The sequence below is a fragment of the Dunckerocampus dactyliophorus genome, chromosome 11 (genome assembly GCF_027744805.1).
Source record: "Dunckerocampus dactyliophorus isolate RoL2022-P2 chromosome 11, RoL_Ddac_1.1, whole genome shotgun sequence".
Classification (NCBI taxonomy): Eukaryota; Metazoa; Chordata; class Actinopteri; order Syngnathiformes; family Syngnathidae; genus Dunckerocampus; species Dunckerocampus dactyliophorus.
Window position 1 is genome coordinate 1,194,998 of NC_072829.1, and position 27,476 is coordinate 1,222,473.

General features: G+C 43.1%; 1 protein-coding gene across 1 annotated transcript in view; it reads left to right on the forward strand.

Annotated features, from left to right (window-relative positions):
* Nucleotides 1-428: 428 nt before the first annotated feature.
* kdrl (kinase insert domain receptor like) overlaps nucleotides 429-27,476 on the forward strand; it is an 81,176-nt gene continuing 54,128 nt past the window's right edge. The window contains exons 1-7 of the mRNA XM_054791712.1: nucleotides 429-896; nucleotides 17,110-17,200; nucleotides 21,473-21,699; nucleotides 23,304-23,431; nucleotides 26,702-26,861; nucleotides 26,938-27,074; nucleotides 27,155-27,326. Coding sequence (XP_054647687.1) covers nucleotides 833-896; nucleotides 17,110-17,200; nucleotides 21,473-21,699; nucleotides 23,304-23,431; nucleotides 26,702-26,861; nucleotides 26,938-27,074; nucleotides 27,155-27,326 — 979 coding nt within the window. The 5' untranslated portion in view covers nucleotides 429-832. The remainder of the gene's footprint in view (nucleotides 897-17,109; nucleotides 17,201-21,472; nucleotides 21,700-23,303; nucleotides 23,432-26,701; nucleotides 26,862-26,937; nucleotides 27,075-27,154; nucleotides 27,327-27,476) is intronic.

Here is a 27,476-nt window from a genome sequence, read left to right on the forward strand (position 1 = left end):
CCTTTAGCGACTTGTGTTGGTTTTAGAGTGTTTCATAAAGAAAAGATGAAGAATAGCAAAGTGACCCTCATACATGAGGCCCCCGCTGTATGCTGTATGTATTTTATTGCTGAAGAAGGCACAGGACTTCTTTTTAGGTCATGCATGTGCTCTTTTTCATTCAGTATATGTTTTATGTATTTTAGTAAGCTTGGGCCCCGGTGGGGTGAGCACATCTGTAATTAGGATTTTGAGCTGAGAAAAACTGCTGAAATTTCATGTGAGCCCCAAGGTTCACATTTTCTCATCCATGTTCATCATTTTCCGACCAGATGCTGCTCAACCAGGATTTTGTCATCATACGGGTTTCTCTTCTGGAGAAGAGACTTTGTCTCCCCTCAAACGTGTGACGTCGCTCGTTTCCCCCCACCATAAAAGGTGCCTGACGCCCGGGCTGTGGCAGTGTGCACACAGGCGCCGGGAGGTCGCTCCTGGTTGATCTTGGCTCCATTGTACGCGTGTCTTATCAGACTGACACCAGTTGGACACCCTAAGGAGAAGAATCGCACCAAATTGTGATTCATTTGGCTGCTTCGGCCCGAGAAGCACCTGCCCGCAGGATACGGACACAAAAGAAGCGGGAGTCAGGGAGGAGAGCTCCCCCGCCATACGCGTCATGGGAGCGGGGAGAACGGAGGCTCCCAAGTGCACACACACCTGAGACTTTTTAGCCGATTTCTTTTTTCCATCCACTGCCTTTGAACTTTGGTCTTTCAACCGGAATTGTTATCATCTACAGCCAGGGACTATTGCTTGCTTTTTGGTGGGGGGAGTCTGCTGAAGCTCGCAGAGGATGATGGTGCTGTCTGCGTGCGTCAAGTTGACAATCATATTGCATTTCTCGTCCCTCACGAGCGGTAAGAGGCCATTCATTCTTATTTGCACTTGTTTATTCACGAAGAGAAGAGCTTTGCACTCTTGCAGCGCTCTCAATACTTGTATTTGAAGTAGGTGTGCAGTACTTTTATTCTTATTGCACATACAGTATGTTCACTACAACACCGTAAAACATTTTAGTCCATTCAAGTAGCACCTTCAGACCAAGTCACCTGCTGACTTAAAAATTGCATTTCAACTGAAGTGATCAGTTTCGACCCATAAATTCACGTTTAAGTAAAACGCCCACCTGGTATTCGAACCCTGTTCTTCCAAGAACAAGTAGAGTGTTTAGCCTGCTGCCTTTGCCAGCCGTCATGGCAGAAAGTTCCACATATCCATATTCAAGTACGTAAACAAGCGACCAACGACCAGAACGCGCAGGGTGGGGGAGGAAAAGGACCAAAAAGCCGACAACCAAAACGTCCCTTTGAACTCTTAATTAACATCTTTGTCCGACTAGATGAGAAAAATACTCCATTCACAAGCGCTTCATATTATCCATCCGAAGGCATCATTAATACATAAACTTAAGTTTCACTTCACAAAACGTACAAACTTTCAAATCCAAAACTTCTCAGGGCTTTATGACTTCACACGACTGATGAATTGAGATAGACAGAGAGATAGATACTTACATTCACATTTCCAGCAGCTCTGCAAAAGAGTCATAATAAACTTAAGCACTTCAAAATAAAACACAAATAGATCAGAAAAAGAAAAATAAGAAAATAAAGTAAGAATAAATACATAATTTGACGTAACTAAAGCGGTGTTTTGCAGTGTAAATGTAGAATCACTTTTCCCGTATATTCAAGTTTGATCATTAAAATATTGTACTTAAGTAAAAGCACAAGTTACTTTGCTTACATTTCGCTCAAGTACAAGAAAAAGGTCTAAAAATCTACTCAGAAGTCATTTAAAATGTACTCAGACTAAATACATGCGGTATTACTTGTATACGGCACATACAGTAGCATTTCAAACCAGGTGTTCTTTGATGAAGAATTGCATTTTTGGATTAAAGTGCAAAAAATTAAACAAATCCTCATCTTCCTGCAGAATTTACCTGCTGGTTTCCAGCTGCATTTTTCTCCACTCGGTATTGGATAAGATTTCGGAGGCATGGTTTTAATTCACTTCATTCATTATGGATAAGATATACAGTATTAGTAGATAGGACACTAATTTGCTTTGTCACACAAAAGCTAAGATGCCAGTGTTTTTTCCAAATATATCGACAATGGATCAGTTTTAGCATCTTTAAAAAGCGGCCCCTGCCGCCTTTAGTTTTCTTGTATGCCGTCCTCGGTGGAAAAGTTTGGACACCCCTGCTTTCAACAAAGCATACTTTTAAAAATGACTTTAAAAGGTACAAATACACACACAAAAAAACGAGTCAATACTTTCCACTTTTGAATTTGATATGAAAATAAACCAGGTGTGGGCAAACTGCGGGCAGCGGGCCACATCATGCCCGCCAAGCGCCTTAATCCGACCCACAAGCATTTCCAAATTCCTTTTTCTAAACCCTTAATGTGAAAACTCTAGTCGGCAACATGACTTGCAGTGCTATTGCGGCACGCTTGAGTCGTCAAAATAGTCCGATGCAATCTGTCGCTTGTACAAAAACGCCATCCAAACACAACACATCAACACACATGACACACAAAGTAACCTACCTGCTGCACCATGTGGGTGTACAAATAAATATTTCCCCACAATACTCATGCCAAAAAACACACATTTATTCCCGCCGCAAGGCATGCTGGGTAGCCCGTGGTACTCTTTCTCCCAGCAGTTTGCAGTGTTTGTCGCATGTTTGCTTGATTGCAAAATCTCCAATGTTTTATTGTTCATATTGTTGTTGCCGCTGGACTACCCAGCATGTCTTGCGGGCATGTGGAAATAACAGTTTTAAGTTATGTGTTATGTTTATTTGTATTTGTACTTTATTTATCCCACAGCGGGGAAATTCACTAGCACTTTAGCGTTTAGCGCTTACTTGTTGTTTATCACCCACATAGTAGTAGTACTAGTAATAGTAGATTTATGTGATTTGTTAACTTGCTGTGGATATGTTGTGTTTTGGTGTTGTTGCACCGTAAGCAAGTGTGTTGTTCTGTTTGATGACCACCTACAGTACATATAGACGGCCCCTCTGCCAAATTTTTAACCCAATGTGGCCCGCAAGTGAAAAAGTTTGCCCACCCCTGCTGTGAACTGTAAATTCACTTCTTTCTGAATCCACTAGAGGTACTCCTGCCCCGTTGTGATTGTCTGATTGTCATTGATTGAATGCATGTGACAACCAGCTATGTGCAAATGCATGCCTTATTGATTTTTAATTGGCTGTGGCTCACTTGTTTTTTAAAACAACACGTCTCCCGGACATGCCACAAATAATAACTTGAAGAAAAAAAAAAAGATGGATGCTTCTCCACCCTTGCTACTGAGATATCCAACCCTTCCTCACCGTTTCCCAATAAACAGCCCATCCAATGAAAGGAAATAGTCTTCCTGATCACACATGCACGCTGTTGTCTCCAGTGTTGTTTAAGTAGATTTCCTTCAGTGTCCGCCCACAAAGCGTGGGAAAGACACAAGGAGGAAACGGACGTCAGGGCTGAAAGGGATTGTTCTGGCGAGTAAAGGTCACGGATACGTGACATGCTACCTGAGCAAAGAATGTCACCCTGGATGTCCTTGTGCTAAACTTGCGAGTGACGTTTAATGGTCGGACAATAGGAGGGAGGACAGCAGAGCGTTGGCTGGTAGAGCGATTAGTGATGGATCGTCAAGTTGTCTCTTGTGCACTGTGATTGACTGGTATCCAGTTCGGAGCGTACCTCGCCTCTGACCCTAACAGTCAGCTGGGATAGGCTCCAGCTAGGCCTGTCATGATAAGAAATAAATCCATTTACCGAACGATTAAAAAAACACAAAGTAAATAATTATGCCGGCCGCGATAACGCGGGAGGTGCAGCAGAGTCTTCGTCCAGCCAACGCTTATTAAGGCGTTTGGTCGGCAATGTAAATATGCAAAATAGTGCACGATCACAGACAGTGTCGCTCGCTACATTGCAAAAGAGCAATACGGTTGAAAAGCCAACATTTCAGAAAATGTTAGAAATGTTTGACAGATAGTACAAATTGCCTGGGCTCTTGAATAATTAAAGTTTATTGCATTTGAAACGATGTACTCGCATTATTATGCCATAGAAATAATGAAAAAAAAGGGCTCAGAACCTCTGTGTCAAGCTAATGTGACTGAGGCTCACACGGGTACACAATACTTGAGTACCATCTAGTGTTTCAAACGTGCATCACACCTCTCATGATAATTATTAACGAAAAATGGTATGAAAAAAAAAATGTTGCCGATATTATCGAATATCGGCGATAATTGTAGCACAATTATTGACCAGCAAAATTTGTTATCGTGACAGGCCAAACGAAGTCAATAATTATGCTGGCCTCAATAAATTGACATGTGCATGCATGCATGTTTCATGCGTGTCTCTCTAAACCACACAGGCTGGATGACAAGAGGGTTCACTCTGCATATGTCTGTGTGCATTAGTTCTATAGAGGAATGAACGGAGAGAGTGAACCCTCATCTCATTCCTTTGCTACATTGCAAAAGAAATGCAAACATTCAGTTAAATTTTAATGAACAAATGGTTTCAAAAAATGTTGTTGATAATATCGATTATCGGCCATAATTTATTGACCAGCAAAATTTGCTGTCCTGACAGACCTAACTCCAGCTGAGTGAAGCAACGTTTGCCAACATGTGCCCTTTGATTGACCGGCAGCCAATCCAGGGTATAACCCTCCTCTTGCCCAAAAAGTCAGCCGGGTTTATTGATTTTCTGCCGCTTATCCTGCTCAGGGTTACAGGTATGCCGGACCCAGCAAATCAATAAATGAATAAATGAAGAACAATGTGTCATCAGCCATGGGAAGTTCAGCTACGTTCATGCAGACTTTTGCTGTGGCACATCTCCTCCGGGGAGTGTTGTACTGCTCAGTACCGCACTGGTTTTGAAATAGGGGTTCAGAACATTCCGTGAGACATTCATCTTCTTAAAAAAAAAGACTAATTGATTATTGTAATACTGTATGACCCATCATACTCCGCCTCAGTCAGCTGAGTTAGGCTCCAGCTTAACTGTGACCCTAATGAGGACGAGCGGCATGGAAAATGGATGGATGGATATATGATCCATTCTCACCTGTATTACAATTGTTGACAGAGCTCCTGGCTTTATTTTAACATATGCAGCAAAGTCAGATTTATTTATTTATTTTTACAAAGCTGTCCTCTGCAAAGTGACAAAGAGCCCGGGGCGGGTCAGAGGCGGTAACATGACCACGTCATGACGTCATAAAACCCAGAACTTCAAAAGCGACAGTGTGATCGCTTTTTCTCTCAAAAGTGAGGCAATTTTTTTCTCACCTCTGCTGCTCATAAACAGGCTCGAGGGACACACATTACTGTTAGAACATCATTAAAATTCACTTTTGCATTATGGGGGGCTGGGCTGCACCATAATTATGGGGCCGATACGAGGGAATCATGAACGTCATACCGATCAATTCGATAACATTAAAAATAGCTCAGATGACCGATCATTTGAAACGCTCCAATGAGGCCAGGTTACCCGTACTGTGCAGATGAGCAAATCAAGCGCTCTTTTTTTTCGCTCACTTGTGAACAAACATTTTGGCGTATGCCAATCAAGTATTTTTAACTGGGATCATCCGATACTGATCGGTGGCCGGTCAATCGGAGCATCCCTATTTTTAACACTTAGCATCACAACCCTTTGCACCATCACTCTTCCACTGTGTGAGTCCATATGGAATTTTTGCTAATCACACCCAGAGTGTTCAATCTTGGCAAAGTTCCTTTTGCTGGATTACTATTTCATTTTCACATTGACCGGCCGTCTATTGTTTATAAATGAATCTTCTTAGCTGCCAAGTGTTGTGTGCTATAATAATTTCAGAAATGGGATTTTAATGTTGTGTCTGGCTCGCGTTTGGGAGTGTTTTTGATTTCCTCCTTGGACACTTGAGATAAAGTGGAAGACGGGGAGTAATGAGAGGTCATCCAAGAAGTCCAGTCGAGGCTCATCGCTCACTGGCGGCATGTCTGAGTCACAGACATGTGGGGGAAAAAAAGCACAATCTCCTGGATTGGGATTGGGAAATCGGTGCAGAGAAAGGTAATATCATAAAGTGTGATATTTAACACAAAAAATTGTTCTTATGGGAGGATTGAAGTATCTGGTCCATACCGGGTGGATCCGCTGTGAACTTCCAATGTAGTCCTAGTAAATCCCGCATGAGATTTCAATTTCAAGGAGCTTCTGTCTGCCCTTGAGTCTCAAGCGTGTATCATGGAAACCCAATCCTTTAGGTTAAGCTTCCTGTTTGTTTGCCATTGCTTACATTTGTATATCTTGTCATGGACACCCTTTACCACCCCCAGATGTTTCTTTAGTTTGATTTTTTTAAAAGAGGAGTCTTGAGCCATTTTTCTTGCAAATCTCTGAAGACTAATTTCGAGCTAATAAAACGGCACTCTCTCCAACTGTTGTCTTAACCTAGCGGTTGGCAATGTGGGAGCATTTCACAGGAATAAGAAGGAACACTCCAATACACACGCACGCACGCACACACACACACACACACACACACACAGGTTGTACAGACAGAGCTTTGGCGGCTGACCAAAAGCCTTGTCAAATGGCTCCAACTTTGATGATCAACTCTTTTTTAAAATATATTTTCTTACTGTTTGACTTACCCAAAAGTAAAATTTCTTTGGCAAAGTATCATCACTATGACACTGCCACATCATGAAGCTCCCTGCTTTGTCAGACCACGCTGTTTTTATTTTTAGAAACCTTTACAAGCATCAAGCTATGGAGCCCTCGAGGGGACATTGAGAAAAAAAATTGATGGGTAAAAAAAAAAATAATAATTTTTGCAAGGCCTTACAAAAGTTTTGCGTTATCTCACAAAAGTTTTGCGTTATCTCATAAAAGTTGTGCGTTATCTCAAGTTTTACCTTATCTCGCAAATGTTTTGCTTTATCTCAAAAAGGTTTCTGTCATCTCGTAAAAGTTTTGCGTTATGTTGTAAGTTTTGCCTTATTTTTATTATTTTATGATTTATTATTAGCTCAGCTTTTTATTAGCTTTTATTAGCTCACAAAAGTTTTGCGTTATCTCACAAGATGTGTGTTATCTTGTAAAACTTTTGCATTACCTCGAAAAAGTTTTGCATTATCTCGAAAAAGTTTTTCAAAAGTATCTTGCAAAAGTGTCCCTTATTGGGCAAAAGTTGTGAATTATCTCGTAAAAGTTTTGCGTTATCTCACAAAAGTTTTGCATTATCTCGTAAAAGTTTTGCGTTATCTCATAAAAGTATTGCGTTATCTCGCAGACGTTTTGCGTTATCCTGTAAAGGTTTTGCGTCATCTCACAAGTTTTGAGTTATCTCATAAAGGTTTTACATTATCTCTCAAAAGTTTAGCGTTATCTCGCAAGTTTTGTGTTATCTCGTAAAAGTTTTGCGTTATCTTGTAAAAGCTTTGCCTTATCTCAAAAAGTTTTGCATTATATCGCAAAACTTTTGCGTTATCTCTCAAGTTTTGAATTATCCTGTAAAAGTTTTGTGTTGTGTAATAAAAGTTTTGCATTATCTTGTAAAAGTTTTGCGTTATCTTGTATCTCTGTATCAAACAGAGAGAGGCACGCCATTTCAACTTGTCAGACCAAATGTCTGTGACTTGTGGGGTTCCCCAGGGGTCAATCCTGGGACCCCTGTTGTTCAGTCTGTACGTGCTTCCTTTAGGCCAGATAATACGCAGCTGCAATGTGTCCTACCACAACTATGTAGACCACAATCAGATCTACGAGTCACTGACGGCAGGTGAACGTGGTCCTGCAGATTGACTTTGTCACCGCATCAAACAGATCAGCGTGTGGATACAAAACAGTTTTCATTTTCTGTGCCTCACAGAAAAAAATAGAAAGTGTTATTCAACTTTGAGACACTTTGTGGTAGACTACTACGGATATTAGTCAAATCGTATGTAAATACAAGTGATGTGTAGGATTGCGGTCACGAGGTGGCAGTAATGACATGGAGACATTAGCTTACATGATATTACCTTAACACTGCATGAAGTCATGAAGTCAGCCATGGCATGTCCCACATAAGAGTGAAACAAAGTTCTGCTCCCATTCCGTGTGGAAGTGGTAAGCTTTTGGCTTCTTAAGTTTAGAAGAAATAAATTGGAGGCTAATAGTCTTAAACAGGTTTTCTATGCACTAACTATGAAAATATTCAATTTATTAACATTGAATCCTATATGGTGGAAATTCATTTAACACGGTCGGTCTGGAACCAATTAACCGCTATAAACGAGGGACGACTCTATTAGTTATTTGTGTGCAGCCTTTGGTCCCATGACAAAATGGTGACTAATTTTTGGTCTGTTCCAGAGTACCGAGCCATGAGTTTGTTTAAAGCACCGTGATGAAACGTGTATGACAACGCTTCCGAAGGGTCAAAACGCTTTGCAGGAAGCTACTGTTTCTCTCCTAACTTCAGGATAAGTTTTTTTTTTTTCAACACTCGTGACGCTTCCTTCTTTTGTTAAACAATATCTCACTCACTCACCCGCCCTTTCTACATCTGCTGGACCGGCATGCTTGAACGAAGGCGTCATCTAGCATGCATTGTTACTTTTGCCTTGAAAGCAACCAAAAAAAGATCATCCCCTTACTCTCTTGATGGTTGCGTTGCTTCACTGGAGGAAGTGTGGGCAGACGGAATGTACAGAGAGTGTGTGTTTGCCTTAAATCATCAGTCATCTCACACAGCACGGGTCATCAGCTACATTTGTCCAAGGGCCAGATGCCATCGTAAACACACACACACACTGACATAATATTTATATCAATACTCGGGCTGTCACAAATAGCATTTATTTCATTAATTACATCAACATTGGCCAACGCTCGCCATACGAACAACACACGAAGACCTGTGAAGTGCATAAGTTTGTCCTGCAGCTTGAAAGAAACGTAAGCACAAAGAACCTCTTTGAAATCAGCACATGACACGTGCGCCCTGCGTGCGTTTCTCGCGTTTCTTTTGCATCTAGACCAGCCGTAGAAGCCCGCACGACCGGTTGTGACCGAGGCGTAAAGGGTCCCTGACGTGATTTATCAGCTTTACTTCAGTTTGTTATACTATTGTTTATAATTCTGTTCTACATTGTTCAATTTTTGAATGTAAATGTGCAAAAATGGCAATTCTAGTTAATTATAATTCTAGACGAGCTAGCTCTCACTCTTCAGCCAACATGGTGGTGTACGAGACAGAGGATGTTTACAGTGGTCATAGCCAAGAGCCGAGCAATGCGTCAATAGTTTTTGAGGAGAAAAGAAGGGAGAAACATTTGGAGATGAAATAGAGAACTTGCAGGAGTTGGACTTGAGCCTTAAGACGTGGAGATGAAGATTGGTCGCCTTCAAAACACTGAATGGTAAGTGTAAATGACTCTGGAGTTGCTTATCCTTCAATTATTGTTTTAAATTGACTTCTTAATGAGCTTAAAGGTGTCTTTATAGTCTGATTTATTTATTTGTTTATATAAGATGTATAATGCTTTACAGCCTTGTCGTTATCATGGAATAGTGTTTAGTTTTATGTAAACAAGACATGTGGCAACTTTGATGTCGTTCTTCTCGGCAGAATAGCATCCTTTTCAAAATGCGTTTATAGCGTACTTTCAAGCCAAGTGCTTCTTGTAAAGGTGTTCCTTCATAGCAGTCATCAGTGAAATGATCACTGCAAAGAACAGAACTGGAGGTGGGCGTCCATCTGTCTCTCCTTCTCTGCACTTGCTTCGCCCATTGCCGTCTTAAACCTTCCTCTTTTGGAAAAATAAACAAACATACAGTATCACTCGGATATTGTAAACATTCAGCAGCAACACAACATTTTGGCATGACTACTATTTGGATTAAAAATATATTGAACCAGTCCAACAAGGAACAAGTCCACCATCTCCCTCCACAAGCGTTTGTTTACTCTGCTTTAGCTGACGTCACTTGTGGAAACGAGACCGAACAGCGACAGCTAGCTAACTAGAAATGTCATTTTTGCTAATTTACCGTTTGCTTTCAAAAATGGAACAGTGTAGAACATAATTACAAACAATATATAACATATTTAAGATAAGTCGATAAATCATGTCAGGGACCCTTTAAGTTCAGCTCATGAAAAACGGGAGCAAAAACAAAAGTTGCATTTGTATTTTTCTGGTTGAAACTGAATCAACAGTGCCTCTGCTGGTAGCAGCCGAGCAGCGCACTCTAATTCTACACAATTGACATAAGTCTTATTATTCCCATCCCTGCTGCTGACTTAGTGCCGAAGTAGTATGAATGAGCTCATACTACACTTTAACCGATCACAGCAACACGACCAAAAAGCTGAAAGTGAAAGTGTCAGGACAGAGACAAGGGTCAGCGGTCTCTGATGGAGTTAAAAAAGCAATGTCATTGTTGGGCTGCTCTCTCCCTTTGAATATTTGAATTGCGCCTGAGCCAGTGTAGATCCTGAAATCCAGCACTCTTCAAATATGACTTCTTTATTTTGTGACCGGGATGATGACAGCAGATACCGTATTTTCCAAGCCCCTGGCCCCCATGTAACTGTCACTCATCCACGCTTTGTATAAAGTATGAGCTGAAGTGCACAGATGTAAAAAAACATAATAAGAGTAGTGTTACTTACCCAGAAAGACAAAGCAGAAAAATGGATAAATTAACTGAAATACAAATAAAAGGCATTTAGAAGACACACTGAAATTGTGGTTTGTAATATTCTACAGTGGTCACTAGGTGGCAGTAATGTTACTGTAATGTTTGGTGAGACACACAAGCACCAGACTCGATGGCCGCAGCAACAGGCTTGAATTATCTCACAACAGGCACAATAATAACATAATAATAATAATTAAGGGTGCACGATGATTATTGGGACGATATGAGGGAATTATGATGTCATACCGATAAATCCGATAACATTAAAAATAACTCAGATAACCGATAATTAAAAAAAGGCTGCAATTCCAAATGGCCAATTTTGTGATGTTGAAGGAAACACGGCCTTTGAAGACAATACAATACTTGGCGTCTGATGGTTATCGGGCTGCCCTCGGCACCAGTAACAACCTTCATTTGGGCCGAGGATGGTCCCGTGTCCTGACGGACAGCCAATGGGATCCTCCGGCTCATTTTTTGGGTCTACCGCTTGACTTTTTTGTTCCATGAGCCTCAGGATGTTTTTGTTCAGTTGAAATGAGTGTCTTACTGCGTCCAACCTCAGCAGCAATGGTGGCTGCCAGAGAGAGGCCTTGCTTATGCAGCTCAACAATCAAAGACAGAAAGCTTTGTTGCCTTTGCCATCAAGAGATGATGACAGAGTGAATACCTGACACTACATCACATTCAATCCACATTTTTACCAACATTTAAAGGCTGTGCTCTTCCACTTTTGATGAACAGCCTATTTCACTTGAATGCTTCTTTTTGTCTCCTCCATTTCTTCTTTTTGCATTTTGAAGCTCTCCTTAGAACCTCCTTAAGATCCAACAGTGCAACATGGACATTCTTGCTATTTTTCAACTGGTCTTACCATTTTTATCAGGAGTGTGTTTGAGAATGACCTGCTAGCTGCTTTGCAGTGTTTGAGCATTAAAAATGATAAGAGCTAATATTTTTATGTTTTGCATTTTGTTCCCTTACTTTACAAAAAATGACGCAAACCGTGACCTTAAACCCGGGTTACATACCAAGCAGCAGCTATGGTGTACCGTTACACTCTTACTGAAGACGACACAAGAGAGCCCTTATAAATAAATAAATACAAACTGGGCTTCCATGGCTTGATATTACCTGCTGTAGTATTTTTGTCAAAAATGCTGGCTCAAGAGCCCATCAGCAGTAGACAGAAATTGAATCAGAGGTCATCCGTCTCCCTCGCGCTGCCTCCTCTCTTTGTTTGTTCCATGCTTGTCCTCCTCTTAATGGCTCCTAATGAGAACCAGCTTCAGGCCTCTTTGAACCCGACACAATAAGCACAATTTCTGGCATTTTTCTCTGCCGATCCGCCAGAGGAATGTGGTGCACACAGCTGTTGCGGGGGGTCGGGGGGGATGTGCGCTGTGCCGGCCGAGCACCGGTGCAGGTTGGGGGAGTTTTGGTGGGTGTCGAGAGACAACCGCGGGATATTTTCTTTCTTTTCTTGCAACAGGCTCCCAAGGGCCCCTTGCTGATTCATCCATCTGTAGCGTGTTACTTTGGAGAATTGAGGGAAAGAAGTGAGTGCAATCCAAGGTCAAGTTACTTTTTTGGTTTGGTTACGTATGCGAGCCTCATTCTTACATGTGTTGCATTTTAGTTAGTAAGCCAGATGTGTGACTGTGTTTTATTATTCCTCCATTCCCTCGTACAAAGTTGTTATTTCCTGCAGTTCTTGAATATGCAGATGTGCGTCGTTTGTTTATTAACGAGTGAAAGGTATATTGTTTGATTTGTAGATTAGAGTTGCCCAGATGAAAGCTTGTGGTATCACCGAATCTTCTAGGTGCCCTTGGGCGCTACAACAATGACGTGACATTATTTTGAAAGGAAATCATTGCTGAGTCCTACCAGCTCCTTCTTTGCACCACAGCTGGTGTGAATAATAGTCTGCGGTTGTGCGTGCAGGTGTATGTGTGCATGTGCTCAGCTGTTGTGTAACTATTTTCATACTTGATCCAAGGCCACGAATATAAAGGTTTTCCCTGAAAGGCTCAGTATAGTTGGCGATATCATAAAGTTGTTTTCTGGTGTCAAGTTGAAAGCAGGCCTTAGCGGAGGATTGCAGCATTTTCCAAGTTGGATCCATGCAACAGATGCTTCACTTTGAGGACAATGCTTACATTTCCGCAACCATTGTCATTGGAGCGTTGGATATACACAACCGTACGGTGGCTGAGAAGTGTAAAACATATGAACAAAAAGCGAAACAAATGACGATTCCACCACCCGGAAGGGTTCATCATGACCTTTCATTTAGCCTCTCAGACTTTGCCTTTCTTCTGCGCCGGGAGAACGCAGCAGCCTGCGGGCCTGGTGAGCTGAATACCCGGCAAGCAAAGCATCCGAGGCGGACACGAGGCAAGAGGGCCGGCCTGCATGCTAGGCTAAAAGCTAGAGCGACTAGGCCACCGCTACCAAGCCTGCTGCTAGCCAACGTCCGCTCTCTTGAAAACAAGATGGACGAGCTGAGCGCAAGGATTACAGCTCATCGTGAGATCAGGGAATGCTGTGTCCTCACCTTCACAGAAACCTGGCTGACGGAGGATATACCGGACTCGGCGATCCAGTTGGAAACATTTGCTGCTTACCGGGGAGATCGGACTTTAGCGTCTGGTAAACACAGAGGTGGCGGCGTCTGTGTTTACGTAAACAAACGGTGGTGCACAGACGTACAGACGATGGAAAAGCACTGCTCGCAGGACATTGAGCTGCTGATGGTGAAATGCAGACCTTTTTATTTGCCTCGTGAGTTTAGCGCTGTGTATTTAACTGCTGTTTACATCCCACCACGAGCAAACACTGCTAACGCGCTAGGCCTCCTGCATGACATCATTGATAAACATGAGACCAAACACCCAGACGCTGTATTTATTATATCTGGCGATTTCAACCACTGTAACCTCAGGACTGTCCTCCCCAAATATTACCAGCATGTGAGCTTTCCCACAAGGGAAAATAACATCCTGGACCAAGTCTACAGCAACATGAAAGGTGCTTTGAAGGCTGTTCCAAGACCCCACTTTGGAAAGGCTGACCACATCTCTATATTCCTTTATCCAACGTACAGACAACTTCTTAAACAAGCTCCCCCTGTAAGTACAGCAGTTAAAGTGTGGAATGAAGAAACTGATCAAGTACTTCAGGACTGCTTTGGCTGCACAAACTGGGATGTGTTTAAAACTGCAGCGGGGAGGGAAGATTGTACTGTTGATTTGGATGAATATGCTTCTGCTGTTACTGGCTACATTAGCACATGCATAGAGACTGTTAGCACCACCAAGTATTACAGAAAATACCCTAACCAAAAACAGTGGATGAACTGTGATGTAAGGGCTAAGCTACGTGCTCGTTCGACTGCATTTGTCATGGGCACCGCTGAGGACTACAAAAAGGCCAGATATGACCCGAGGAGGTCCATACGAGAGGCCAAAAGACAGTACAGACAGAAGCTGGAGGGCTACTATTCCACCTCAGACCCTCGGCGCATGTGGGCGGGGCTCCAGCACATCACAGACTATCGACAGCAGAGTAGCGTAGCCACGTCCAGCCAAACCACACTTCCTGATGAGTTGAATGAGTTCTATGCCCGCTTTGACACCCAAACTCCTGATGAGCAGAGAGGGTGGCTGGACTTGGGGAGCACACAGGACTCACCTCTCATGGTGACATCAGCTGATGTGCGCAGGGTTCTAAACAAAACAAACCCACGAAAAGCAGCAGGCCCAGACAACATCTCAGGACGTGCACTTCGGCTTTGCTCATCAGAGCTAGCTGATGTGCTTGCTGACATATTTAACCTGTCGCTTGCACAAGCATCTGTACCGACCTGCTTTAAGTCCACCACCATAGTGCCCGTACCCAAGAAGAGCAACGTGACCTGCTTGAATGACTATCGCCCTATAGCACTCACTCCTATTGTTATGAAGTGCTTTGAAAGAATAGTCATGACCCACATCAAAAAGAGCATCCCGGCAACTGTGGACCCTCTACAGTTTGCATATCGCCAGAACCGGTCCACGGATGATGCAGTCAACACTGCCATCCACACAGCCCTTTCTCACCTACAGGGCCAGGACACATATGTCAGAATGCTATTTATAGACTATAGCTCTGCTTTTAATACAGTCAGCCCCCACAAACTCACAGATAAGCTCCTCACACTTGGCCTGTCACCCTCCCTCTGTAACTGGGTGTTTAACTTTCTAACAGGCAGGCCCCAGTCAGTCAGAGTCCACAATCGCACATCCAGCTCAAGAATTGTGATCACTGGGACCCCACAGGGGTGTGTGCTGAGTCCGCTCCTCTACATGCTCTTCACCTACGATTGCGTGGCCTCCCAGAACAACACCAGCATCATTAAATTTGCGGATGACACTACAGTCATCGGCCTGATCACTGGTGGTGTTGAAACATCATACAGAAGAGAGGTGGCGGACCTCATAGCTTGGTGTCGTGATAACAATCTCCTTCTCAATACAGATAAGACTAAAGAGATGATCATCGACCCAAGAACAAGGGAAAAGGAGCCGCATAGACCCCTGTTTATTGATGAGACTGAGGTGGAGAGGGTGAAAACCTTCAAGTTCCTTGGCACACACATCAGCGAGGACCTCACCTGGTCTCACAACACCCAACAAATTATGAAGAAGTCCCAAAGGAGACTGTACTTCCTGAGAAGACTGAGGAAATTTGGCATGTCCAAAACAATCCTGAGTTGCTTCTACAGATGCACTATGGAAAGTGTCCTTACCGCCTCCATCACTGTTTGGTACGGTAACTGTACAACACGTGATAGGAAGGCACTCCAGCGGGTGATCAAGACCTCACAGAACATTGTTGGGGCAGCCCTCCCCTCACTGCAAGACATTTATAAAACTAGAGTCCTACGAAGAACACACAACCTCATCAAGGACAGCACACATCCACAACACTCATTATTCACACTCCTACCGTCAGGCAGACGCTACAGGAGTTTGAAGTCCAGGACCACAAGGCTGGCAAACAGCTTTTACCCACAGGCCATCAGGCTTCTCAACGAAGCACTCACACACGCCGCACGCAACACACGCACACACTCATAGCACTTTATTTATTTATTTATTTGTATTATTTATTTATTTGTTTATTTATTTATTTATTTGTATTATTTATCTGTATTAATGTCTCTTCTGTTGTTGTTGCTTAATTTATTGGTATTTATGTTCTTATGTTCTTATTCATTTTCTTGTGTTTTTCTTTCTTTCTTTTTTGGGAGAATGAACAGAACAAGAATTTCATTGCATAGCACTATGCATATGACAATAAAACTCTTGAATCTTGAACTTGAATTGTACCCCTGTTACACGCTCATTGACTCATTCAATCCCAGCCATCTTTCAAAAGACAAGCCCTTCAGTAGCGGCCATTTGGACTGATCTTTCCAGGCACACTGAATATTGTGTTCTGTGGTTATATAAACATGGAACCTACCACAAGAATGATTACACTTCCGTCTTTCATCAGAAAAAATGCTCACAGCATGGATATAAAACCATAAAACCTTACTGGAGCTTTTTATAGAGGGCTTTATAGGCGAATAGGTGAATCCCATTACATGCATTGTTAGCTGCCCTGTGCTAGCACTTTTTTCTCTCTTTAGGACGCACAGAAAAGAGAAGGACATTTGTGTCCATGTCTCACCAAAGGATAGCGGATGATGGGCAAAATTCCACAAAAAAGTGCACTGTTCCTTTAAAGCAAATTTGCAGGTTCTCTGTGTAAAAGGAGCTCAGGTTAGACTTCCCGGAAACTTTGCATTATCTCACAAAACTATCTGAAGCTACAGGACAAAATTCATAAAAGTTTTGCAAGCTCTCACAAAAATGTGTCCTTTTTTTTTACCTATCAATTTTGTTTTTTTTCCATGTCCCCTCGGGTGCCCCGTACAAAATAGCTTGCAACACAAGTGAGTAGCAAGATAATCGTGTCTTGCCTACAGTCAAGCAAGGTCAGGGGCCGCATGAGTGCTGCTGACACTGGGGAGCTGCGGTACATTGAATTCCAACATGCACTGCGACATAGTGAAACAGAGCATGACACTTTTCCACCAAACACACCATCCAAGATGACCAGTGCCTCGCTGAGGACGCTGAAGGTGAAGGTGATGGAGATGCCAAGCATGTCTCCTCCAGACCTGAACCCAGTTGAGCACCTGTGCTGCCCACCTTTGTGAGATGCTGTATTTCCAGGCTTGTGTGGTCTGGTTTTCCAGGTGAAACATCATGAAACTAACCTGCACAGTGTTTGTGTTCTCCAGGACATTTGGCAGAAGATCACTCGCCTAAAATTTGGCCCCCTGAGAATCCAGTCATTCTTCATCATGGGGACGCTCTTAATCTCACATGCAGGTAAGAGAAGCCAAACACGTAAATTGGTGAGGGCTTTCCAACTGTCCTTTGATAGTTACAGTAGAATGATAAAAAACATTTCTAATAAAAAACAGCATTATACGTATATTTAAAGACAAATCTGTGTTTTTATTAGTCAATCATATCAACATTTTAGCTTTTTCAAGTTAAATGATGCCCTTTTGCTATATTTGTTTTACTTTTGCTGGGTTTTTGTTGAGCTAATTTCCACAGAGGGCCCCTGCGCACACTTTGGACACCCGTGTGTGTTTTGCAAGGCAGACGAGCGTGTCCAAGCTCTGCCTTTTTGGCTGTGTTGGTCATGGGCTGGGTTGTATCATGGAGGGGTTTTTACAGCTTTCAGACGTGCAAAGCACGGCGTTACAGATGTGGAGCTCACTGCTTGGCGGAAACGTCGCCTTTGTTGATAGTTTTATTTAATGACGGAATAAATGCATGACGCAAGACACACTTATATGCGCACCCCGACTGGCTAAATATATCAACCATGTCGCTAATTTGTCAACACAGATCTCTTTAATGTATGAGGTGTGTTATGAAACAGGACCGGTGATCGCCGGTGCTTAAAGGGTCCCTGACGTGATGTATCAACTTTGCTTAAATATGTTATATATTGTTTGTATTTATGTTCTACATTGTTTTGAAAGTAAATTTGCAAAAATGACATTTATAGTAGATGCCGCCAGCCATGACTAGCTAGCTCTCGCTGTTCAGTCTCATTTGTGACGCCATCGGAGTGCTATCTCTCAGGTAAACAAACGTAGCGGTGTACGAGACAGAGGATGTTTATTCAAGATTTGAGAGATGTCAATACTTTTTGAGGGAGAAGAAACATTTGGAGAGAAAATAGAGAACTTTCAGGACTTGGACTTAAGTGTTAAGACATGGAGATGAAGATTGGTCGCCTTCAAAACACAGAATGGTCAGTGTAAATTAGTCTGGAGTTGCTTATCCTCCAATTATCGTTTGAATCGGCTTCTTAATGAGCGTAAAGGAGCCTTTATAGCCTGATTAATTTGATATCACCGTCGCAGCTGCAGCCCCCGCAGCTGCCGCCACCCACCAAACATACATATCGCTGTGAAAAGATGTTTATATAACATGTGTAATGCTTTGCAGCTTTGTCACTATCACGGAATAGTGTTTAGAAGACATTATATAAACAAGACATGACTTCTTCATGTTCTTCTTGTGTGTTTTTTCCTGTGTAGCGGCGGAAGAGCATCCTTTTTCAAAATGCATTTATGCTTTCATACTACTTTCAAGCCAAATGCTTCTTGTAAAGGTGTTCCTTCATAACAGTCATCAGTGAAATGATCTTTGCAACGAACAGAACTCAAGATGAGCGTCCATCTGTCGGGAAACAAATGTACAGTGTCACTGGAAAACTGTGAACATCCAGCAGCATCACAACATTTTGGCATGACTACTATTCGGATTAAAAATATACAGAATCAAGTCCACCATCCACCTTGAGAAGCGTTTGTTTACTCTGCTTTAGCTGAGAGGTGTCACCACGATGACATCACCTCCGGAAACGAGACTGAACAGCGAGAGCTACCGTTTGCTTTCAAAAATGGAACAATGTAGAACATAATTACAAACAATAGATGACATATTTAAGCAAAGTTGGTAAGTCATGTCAGGGACCCTGTAAAGTCAATAGCAGCGCTTGGTGATGAAGGGTGCAGACAAGTTTGAGCATCTGCGTGGGTTGATCTGATCTCCAAACGAGAAATCTCGTCACCCTTAAATAACAGGGTGTTCAAATTCCCTTTTTTAGACTTCTTTTATGACAGAAATGTCTGGGGGAAATAACCGAGACAGACCATTGAGGACAATTCATGACATTTGATGGTGGTCCACATTTATCACTCTTTAGGGATGGTGGGATTGCTCATATCTCTTAGCAGTCATCATTTTGCAGGCCTTCAAGGAATGTCCAAGAGCACATGTCTGTCTAATGCAACGCTGCCCTATAAGGCCATATGCTTAGACAGCTGTCCTATATTTTCTTGTTTTCTGTCACTGGATGAGTGACGCTCGAGGCTTGTTTGACCCAAAATTCTGCAAAGGCAACGGCGGTGGTATGTGAGACATGTTTGATGTTCCTCTGGGATGCCTTTAATGAGCGTTTTAAAGTGGATGCTGCGCGGAAGGAATGCGTCGGCTCCGGCACATCGTTCAAGAGAAACATGTTCCCATGTGAAAGTTCAGATTATCAGATGACTCGTGACGCACTGAAAATAAACCAAAAGCGATCGCGGGGGCCGAACTCCCAAAGGGGAGAAACCGACGCTGCCATCCTGAACTAAAAGGCGTGAAAGTTCATTGCCAGCTGTGACACTGTTTCTTAAAATAGACCCAGTCTGCAAAGCATTTCCAACAGGGACGTACAAAGTGTGGCCCGAGGGCCATTTGCGGGGCGTAACTTTTTTTTTGTGGCCACATTCTAAAAATACAACGACAGTCGTCCCTAGCAATATCACGGTTCGATTGTCGCTCCCTCGCTATATCGCAGCTTTTCAGAAATGAATAAATGATTGGTGTTTGGTGGTAGGCTATGCTGTATTATTAGTCCAAACATACTGAAATACAAGTAAAAGGTAGTATTGTCCTCACTAGGTGGCAGTAATGACACAAAACATTCATGAGACATTAGCTTACATGACATTACCTTAACTCTGCATCAAGTCAGCCATGGCATGTCCCACATGACTGAATAGACTGAAAAAAAGTTTTCCTCCCAACCTGTGTGGAAGTGGTAAGTTTTTGCCTTCTTAAGTTTAGAAGAAATAAACTTGAGGCTAACTGGTTAGCTCGCTAGCTTGCAGCCATCTCGAGTCCCTGCAGCATTGCAGTTGCACAATGTGATGTAAACAATGAATAATCGGAGTGTAGTGGTGACTATGGTGTGTTATTTCATGTCTACAGGGCTCTAATAATGTTAAAACCCGCATTTAGAAAGTCATAAACAGGTTTCTATGCTCTAACTACCAAAATATTCTATTAAATCGTGGGACGACTGTAAACAGCAGCAAAAAATGGAAGAATGAGGAAAAAAGCCTCAATGTAAGAAGAAAGTCAAAAATAGTACAGTGAAAAAAGGTTCCCCTCCCATCCCGTGTGGAAAGGTAAGTTTTTGGCTTCTTAAGTTTAGAAGAAATAAATTTGAGACTAACTGGTTAGCTCGCTAGCTTGCTTGCTAGCAGCCGTTTAGAGTCCCTGCAGCATTAGAGTTGCGCAATGTGATGTAAACAAAGAATAATTGGGAGTGTAAAGGTGACTATAGGGGTGTTATTGCATGTATTAACATTCATTCAAGGGATGACTATAAACAACAGCAAAAAATGGAAGACTGAGCAAAAAAGCATAAATGTAAGGAGAAAGTCCGACTTGATATAGTGAAAAAAAGTTCTCCTCCCATTCCGTGTAGAAGTGGTAGGATTTTGGCATAAGTTCAGAAGAAATAAACTTGTGAGCCTATTAGCTCGCTACCTAGCGTCCATCTTGAGTCCCTGCAGCATTGGAGTTGCTCAATGTGATGTAAACAATAAATAATTGGAGTGTAATGGTGACTATAGGGGTGTTATTTCATGTCTACAGGGCTCTAATAATGTTAAAAAGCGTATTTAGAAAGTTCTAAACACGTTTTCTATGCTCTAACTACAAAAATATTCCATTTACTAACCTTGAATCAAGGAGTGACTATAAACAACAGCAAAAATTGGAAGAATGAGCAAAAAAGCGTAAATGCAAGAAGAAACGGTTGACATGTGACCTGCTTTGTCACGTACGACGCAAAGCCTAATGGCTCTGCATATAACAACAATAATAACAATGTCGCTGTCGCTTGGTTAAGATGCAGGATCCAGGTCAGTTTTTTTTCAGAAGGTTTTATAGGCGGAATCGGTGTGTCCCATTCCGTGCATTCTTAGCTGTCTCTCTTTTTATCTGTTTCTATATCTTTAGAAAGCACAGAAAAGGGGAAGACGTGTGTTCATGTCTCACATAAGAATTGCGGACCATGGGCAAAATTCCTCAAAAAAGTGCACTTTTCCTTTAAGAAAGGGAGTGGGGGAGGACAGCGTACGATGCCAAAAATGTACCACTTCCACACGAAATGGGAGGAGAAGTTCTTTTCAGTCTATCATGCATCGTGAAGGAGTGAGGGAGCAATGTTGGAACCGCGATGTAGCAAGAGAAGTTTTTCAACTTCATCCACATGTGATCCTGTCTGTCCTCCCCCAGGGGGCTCGGACCGCTGCACTGGACGCTTCCAACCCCGGTGGACCCTCGCCGATCTTTTTCCAGAGAGGGCGTGAAGGTGCAGCAGTGTGATTCCAGACGATTCCATCGCTCTCACTGCAGCAAACTGGTGATCACGCAGCTGAGTGCCAACCACACGGGCGCATACCGCTGTAAATACTCCAGAGACGGCTCAGACTACACGGCATCCACATACGTCTACGTCACAGGTGAGATCTGCACTTCAATAAACAGCAAATGTGAAAGACTTTTCGTTTTTACACACATTATTCCCCAAGAGGTCATTTCCCCCCATGAGAAAACAAAGGCCAAACTATGGCAAGGATAAGAATCTTTCCCTCTAGAATTGTTTTCTTTGTTCGGTCTGTTTTGGTCAAAGTCATATAAGACCCCTGATGAAAGATGACTGTGAGCTTTTCACAGGGTGATTGTGATCTGCTGACGCCAGTGTAGAGCCTGATGGTGTTGAGCAGTGCTTTTTGACGGGCTGGTGTTAAATCATATTTCCCAGCAACTTACAAAGGAAAAAGAAAGAAAATGCATGCGATATGCAACAGAAAGTCTTTTTTAATCCAATCTGCATGTGAAGGTACATTTCAGACACTTAACAGTTCAACCCCTTCAGTAGCGGCCATTTTAGACGATTTTGATCGACTATTGTGTTCGATGGCTATGTAAACATGGAACCTACCAAAAGAAATAGGTCTTTCACCAGAAAAAAAAGGTTTGTTTTTTTTTTCTACCCTTTTCCGTGAATCAGTAGAACGTTTGTAAGTTTATTGGCGGCTTTTGGAGATGTTTTTTAGAAGGCCTTATATGCGGAATAGGCGCATCTCATTAGCTGCCTCTTTTGAGCTTTTTTTATATCTTTAGAAGGCACTGAAAAAAGAAAGACATGGGTGTTCATGTCTCACATAAAGATTGTGGATGACGGGCAAAATTACCCCCCAAAAAACCCGTAACCGTCAATTCAGTTCCACAGAATTCAGCAAAGCGAGATATTGACGTAACTGCTTCCCCTGTTCAGCGTCGGTGGGGTTTACACGGAGCATCGACAGTGTGAAAGGAGCTATTGTTACGCCGAAGCTTTCCACCATTTTCCCCTGTAAGCTTCTCACGTGGTTTCATTTCATTCAACTTTCTAATGATCCCGTGCCTCTTAAAAGTGAGATTTTGTTCCTTTGCTTCGTGTTTCTTTCTTCAGTTTTCCTCTACAAGTCATCTACGACTAGCGCCATATGGTCTAGGAGAGCTTGACAATAAGAGGAAGTTGTTTCTTTGATTGTATAGTTTGTTTATTGCATAGGTGAGAGGGGGCATGTGATGGCGAAGGAAGCCTTGGTTGCTGATTGTGGTTTCCTGCTCTTGCTACTGTTTCCTTAAGTCTCCCTCCAAACAGCACACGGAACCCGTTCCAGTTCAAGCGCTGATACAATGGAGATTGAGCCAGGCAGCATAAAGGGTACAATTTTAGCTTCAGACACCCTATTTTCCTTGGACGCGCACGAAAAGGCTGATGGTCAAAGAAGCAAGCAAGAGAAATCAGTGTGGTATTGGACCATGCAGACTAAACAACCTGCAGAACGAATCCTCTAAATGTGCTTCCCATTTGGTCTGACGCTCCTGCTTTTGTTTAGTCTCGTCCTTCAGCGGTTTCTTCCATCATATTCCATGCTAATGTTGTAATTGGCTATTCCTTGATCACACACATCACTGATTGATTGCACGTTTTCCCTTCGGTTCCATCAGCATCACGTCTCCAGAAGCGTTTGCATCTCACCTGAGTTGAAATCTTTTTGTTATTGTTCCGTAGATCCTGAGCAGCCGTTTGTGGAGCCCCACGATCAGACACCTTACATCCTGGGCATCGACAGGCATGAGACCAGCCTTGTGATTCCTTGCCATACGTCCTCCCCCAGTTTTGTTGTCAAACTGAATGCGGTAAGCCCCCCCCCCCACCAAAAAAACATTTGGATACAGATTTTTTTTCAAGCTGATACGGATGACTTTCTACTTTTCCAGACCGATACCGATATCCGATAGCTGTATAGGCATCCCCCCCAGCTTCATTAATTCCTCTATTTGTAAGGGTCCTACAAGATATTGAACTCCAGAGAAGGAGCTCATGTAAAAAAGAAAGGTAAAATGACCTTGCAGCTGCAGAAAGAGCAGGAAGGAGGCAATAATGGCAGTGGTGGGGGAAAAATGTGTGCAAGTGTGAACGAGGCTTTAAATGACGGCAAAAAGCATGCAGAAATGACAAAAAAGCTTTTTGTGAAATCTAAGCTGGTACAGTAAATAGAGCAGGATATAAAAATAATACATGCATTCAACCCAGCAAACAACATTTTGGATTGATAAAAGAAATTTGATTGAAACATTTTTGGTCTGGACGAGAGAACCGAAGCACAAGTGTGAACCCATCCTTAGTGCGCACTTTGGTGCAGTTTGCTTAGCGTTCACACTGGTATTTTGGTCATGGGACATTTGCCTAGAGTGAGGACTTCACTGGGCAGCTTTCATGACATTTTCCGTGACATTACTCGATGATTCCAAACCACAATGAGGTCTGCTGGGTTGAGTACACAAGTTAGTTTTATCATCTGCTGTATTGTCACTAAATACCTCAGGGTCTTGTTCAAGAGTGAGGGAAGGATGCAACGCAAGATGGACAGGTGATTGGTGCGGCACATGCAGTGATGTGGACTCTGCATCGGTCCCTGGTGGTGAAGAAGGAGCTGAGCCAAAAGGCAAAGCTCTAAATTTACTGGTCCATCTACATTCCTACCGTCACCTATGGTCATGAGCTTTGAGTAGTGACTCAAAGGACAAGATGGCGGGTACAAGCAGCCGAAACTCGGAGTAGAAGCGCTGCCCTCCAGATTGACAGGATCCAGATGAGGTGGCTCGGGCATCTGGTCAGGATGCCTCCTGGACGCCTCCCCGGGGAGGTGTTCAGAGCACATCCGACCGGTAGGAGGCCTCGAGGAAGACCCAGGAACGTTGGAGAGGCTATGTCTCTCAACTGGCCTGGGAACGCCTCAGGATCCAGTGGGAGGAGCTGGACCCGACCTCGGATAAGAAGAAGAGGATGGATGGATGTCACTGGTCTTTGCTGTCATATTAACGCGGCTGCATGACTTGCAAGAGACCCATCTCTCCAGCGGCCTCAGCCCCCTTGTATGGTGTACCCCAGGGTTGGATATGCTCACGTTCGCACTTGACCAAACGAACCATACTAGCAGAGCAAACGCTCTTTGTTTTAATGGAACCAAACATGACAAGTGTGAACGCGCCCTTGGTGGTTCTCCCAAAATCAATGCTGGAGAAACACAACAGACTAAAGGGAAGCTCAGGGAGTCAGGCTGTCTGCTTCCTGCCAGAACAGGAAGGTGCTCCTTGAGTGTTTTCACTCAGAATAGACTCTCAGGCTAAATCTGGTCCCTCACAAACATCAGGAAATGCAGCACAAAACCTGCACACACTGTGTCCAATCGTATGAAACAACAAGGTAACTTGCCCTGAGGATTATAACCTCTGATACCGTTCATTCCACACCCCAGGAACCTCTCCGGTGAACTCATGAACCTGCTTCAGCTTGGTACCACCTCCGGTGAAGCTATTTACGACAGTGTGACTTTGTGCCCGCTTGTGGACAAACAATCTGTCTGAGATGGAACAGATAGAAGTTGTGCGACTTTCCTGCTATTGGTAAACCAATGGCACTCCTCCTTCCTTCTTTCCGTCCTTCCTTCCTTCCCCGTCCTTGCCTTGCCTGCTGGCATTAGAATAAGCAACAGCAAGCACATGCCTCCATTTCTAAGTCCACAATGTGCATTTCATAAATGACTGCAGGAATCACCAACAAGCCTGATTGACGTGTTCGTTGAGGAGGCGTGCATGATAGCATGTTCAAGGTCCATCCCGACTCAGCCTTGTGTCTTTACAAAGGTTCATTTCTTTCTTTGGTAGCTAATAGAGTCAATTTATGAACACGCACTTTGCTTACAATGTTTTATTCATTGAAGTTTTCGGCATAAAATCATGTAATCATGTAAAAATCATGCAAACTCGTTCATCGAAATACAACCCCGAGTTTTCGCCCCAAAATCGCCGTCGAAGACCCAGATGGCAAACTCCTGTTTGTTTGGCAACACGAGTTCTTGAGACTTTTTTGTGCGTCCTGCCATGATTGACGTCTCCACCAAATTTCGTGAGGATCCATGAAGCAGGTGGCAGGCGCAAATTTTTTCAAAATGTTAAAGGGGGCGTGGCTAAGAATTTGGGGAGTTTGTGTTTGGGACCCTTTTCGCTGGGCCTGACACACTTGCAGATTTTGATTAAATTGGGATAATAATCATAATTCAAGCGTTAAGCAGCGTTGAACAGGCCCTGGCACCCCCACGCAACTCAGGGTTCATGTAAGTCAGAGGGGGCGCGCATACCATTTCCTGTTGCCACTGGTGGCACTGAGACAAATTCAGGAAGTGACCTATGTATCACTTCAAGGTGTTGTCTTCATCAGATGTAGCAATCATGATGAAGATCTGAGTTGTTCATGTTTACAGTTTGAATCAGTGAATTGTCTGATCATCAAAGTCTGTTGTCATGCCCCACCAACACCGTACGGAGCAGCCGAAAATCCTTTGGCATACAACATCGCCCGTCTGTCTAGTATACGTGATTTTCATTTGGGCTCATCTGGTCAAAGTGCCAAGAACTACTTGAAATAAAACCCCTTGTTTTTGCCTTAAAATGACCGCCAGAAACCAAAATGGCCAACTTCCTGTTTATTTTGGAACAGGAGTTCTGGAGACTTTTTTGTGCATCCTGTCATGATTGACGTCTCCACCAAATTTTGTGACGATCCATGAAACTGGTGGCAGGGGCTGTTTTTTTTATTATTTTAAAGGGGGCACTGCTAAGTGAATTTGGGGAATTTGTGTCTGGGACCCCTGAAATATCAAATTTTTGATATTTTGACAAGCTTGCAAATTTTGGTGACTTTTCATGCCCGTTAAGACCCTCAAAAATGGCAGGAGAGTCGTGTAATAAAACAAACAAAAAAACAGCAGTTTCAAAAGGGCCTTTGCTTTGCTATCGCTGGTGCTCAGGCCCTAAAAATTCAGTTCCATAGATTTAGTGTCTAAAAAAGGCTTTGGTAAAGAAGAAACAAATTAACCTTCATAGTTTATTTGAATTTATTCGCAGGTCCCACATTTTTCTGAGAAAAGTGTCAAGGAAATACAATGGGATCCAAAGGTGGGCTTCAGAATCCCTTACAGTCCCTCCACTGCGTACACCATGTTGACCTGCACCGCCGTTGTCAATGGTCGTGAGTTCAGCTCGGTGTACATGCCCAGGAGACAGTGTGAGTGTGTCTTTGTGGACAGATTGGCCCCTTGGCCGGGGAAGGGCAGCACAATGACAATGAGCCACTTTTACAGCTACTTTCCTGGAGAACGTGATGGTCACCCCTGAGCGCGTCAGAGTGTTGGTTGGCGACACGCTCGTCCTCAACTGCACCGGCCAGACCACTTTTAATGAAAGGATCAGCTTCACTTGGGATTTCCCAGGGAAGAACGTAAGAAAGATACATTTCCAGCGCAGACTGTTGAAGGGTATATGCATGGGTTTATGGGATTTTTTTTTTTCTGTCTTCAGGAAAATCGCCATTCCACACAGGCAACAATGGAGCGTCCTGCTGTTGTTTTTACAATGAGCAAGGCACTCGTGCTGCCCAACGTTACAATGGAAGACAAGGGCTTTTATCGCTGCAAAGCTGAGACTTTGCCCACCAAACATAAGAACGCCACAGCGAAAGTCATTGTCTACGGTGAGGAGGACATTGTTCAAATGTTACACTTGAATTTTGCCCCCAATCCTTATGTGAGACATGAACACACACACCTCTAAAGATATAAAAACAGTGAGGCAGAGACGTAAAGCCTTCTGAGAAAACCTCCAAGAAGCGCCAACAACGCTC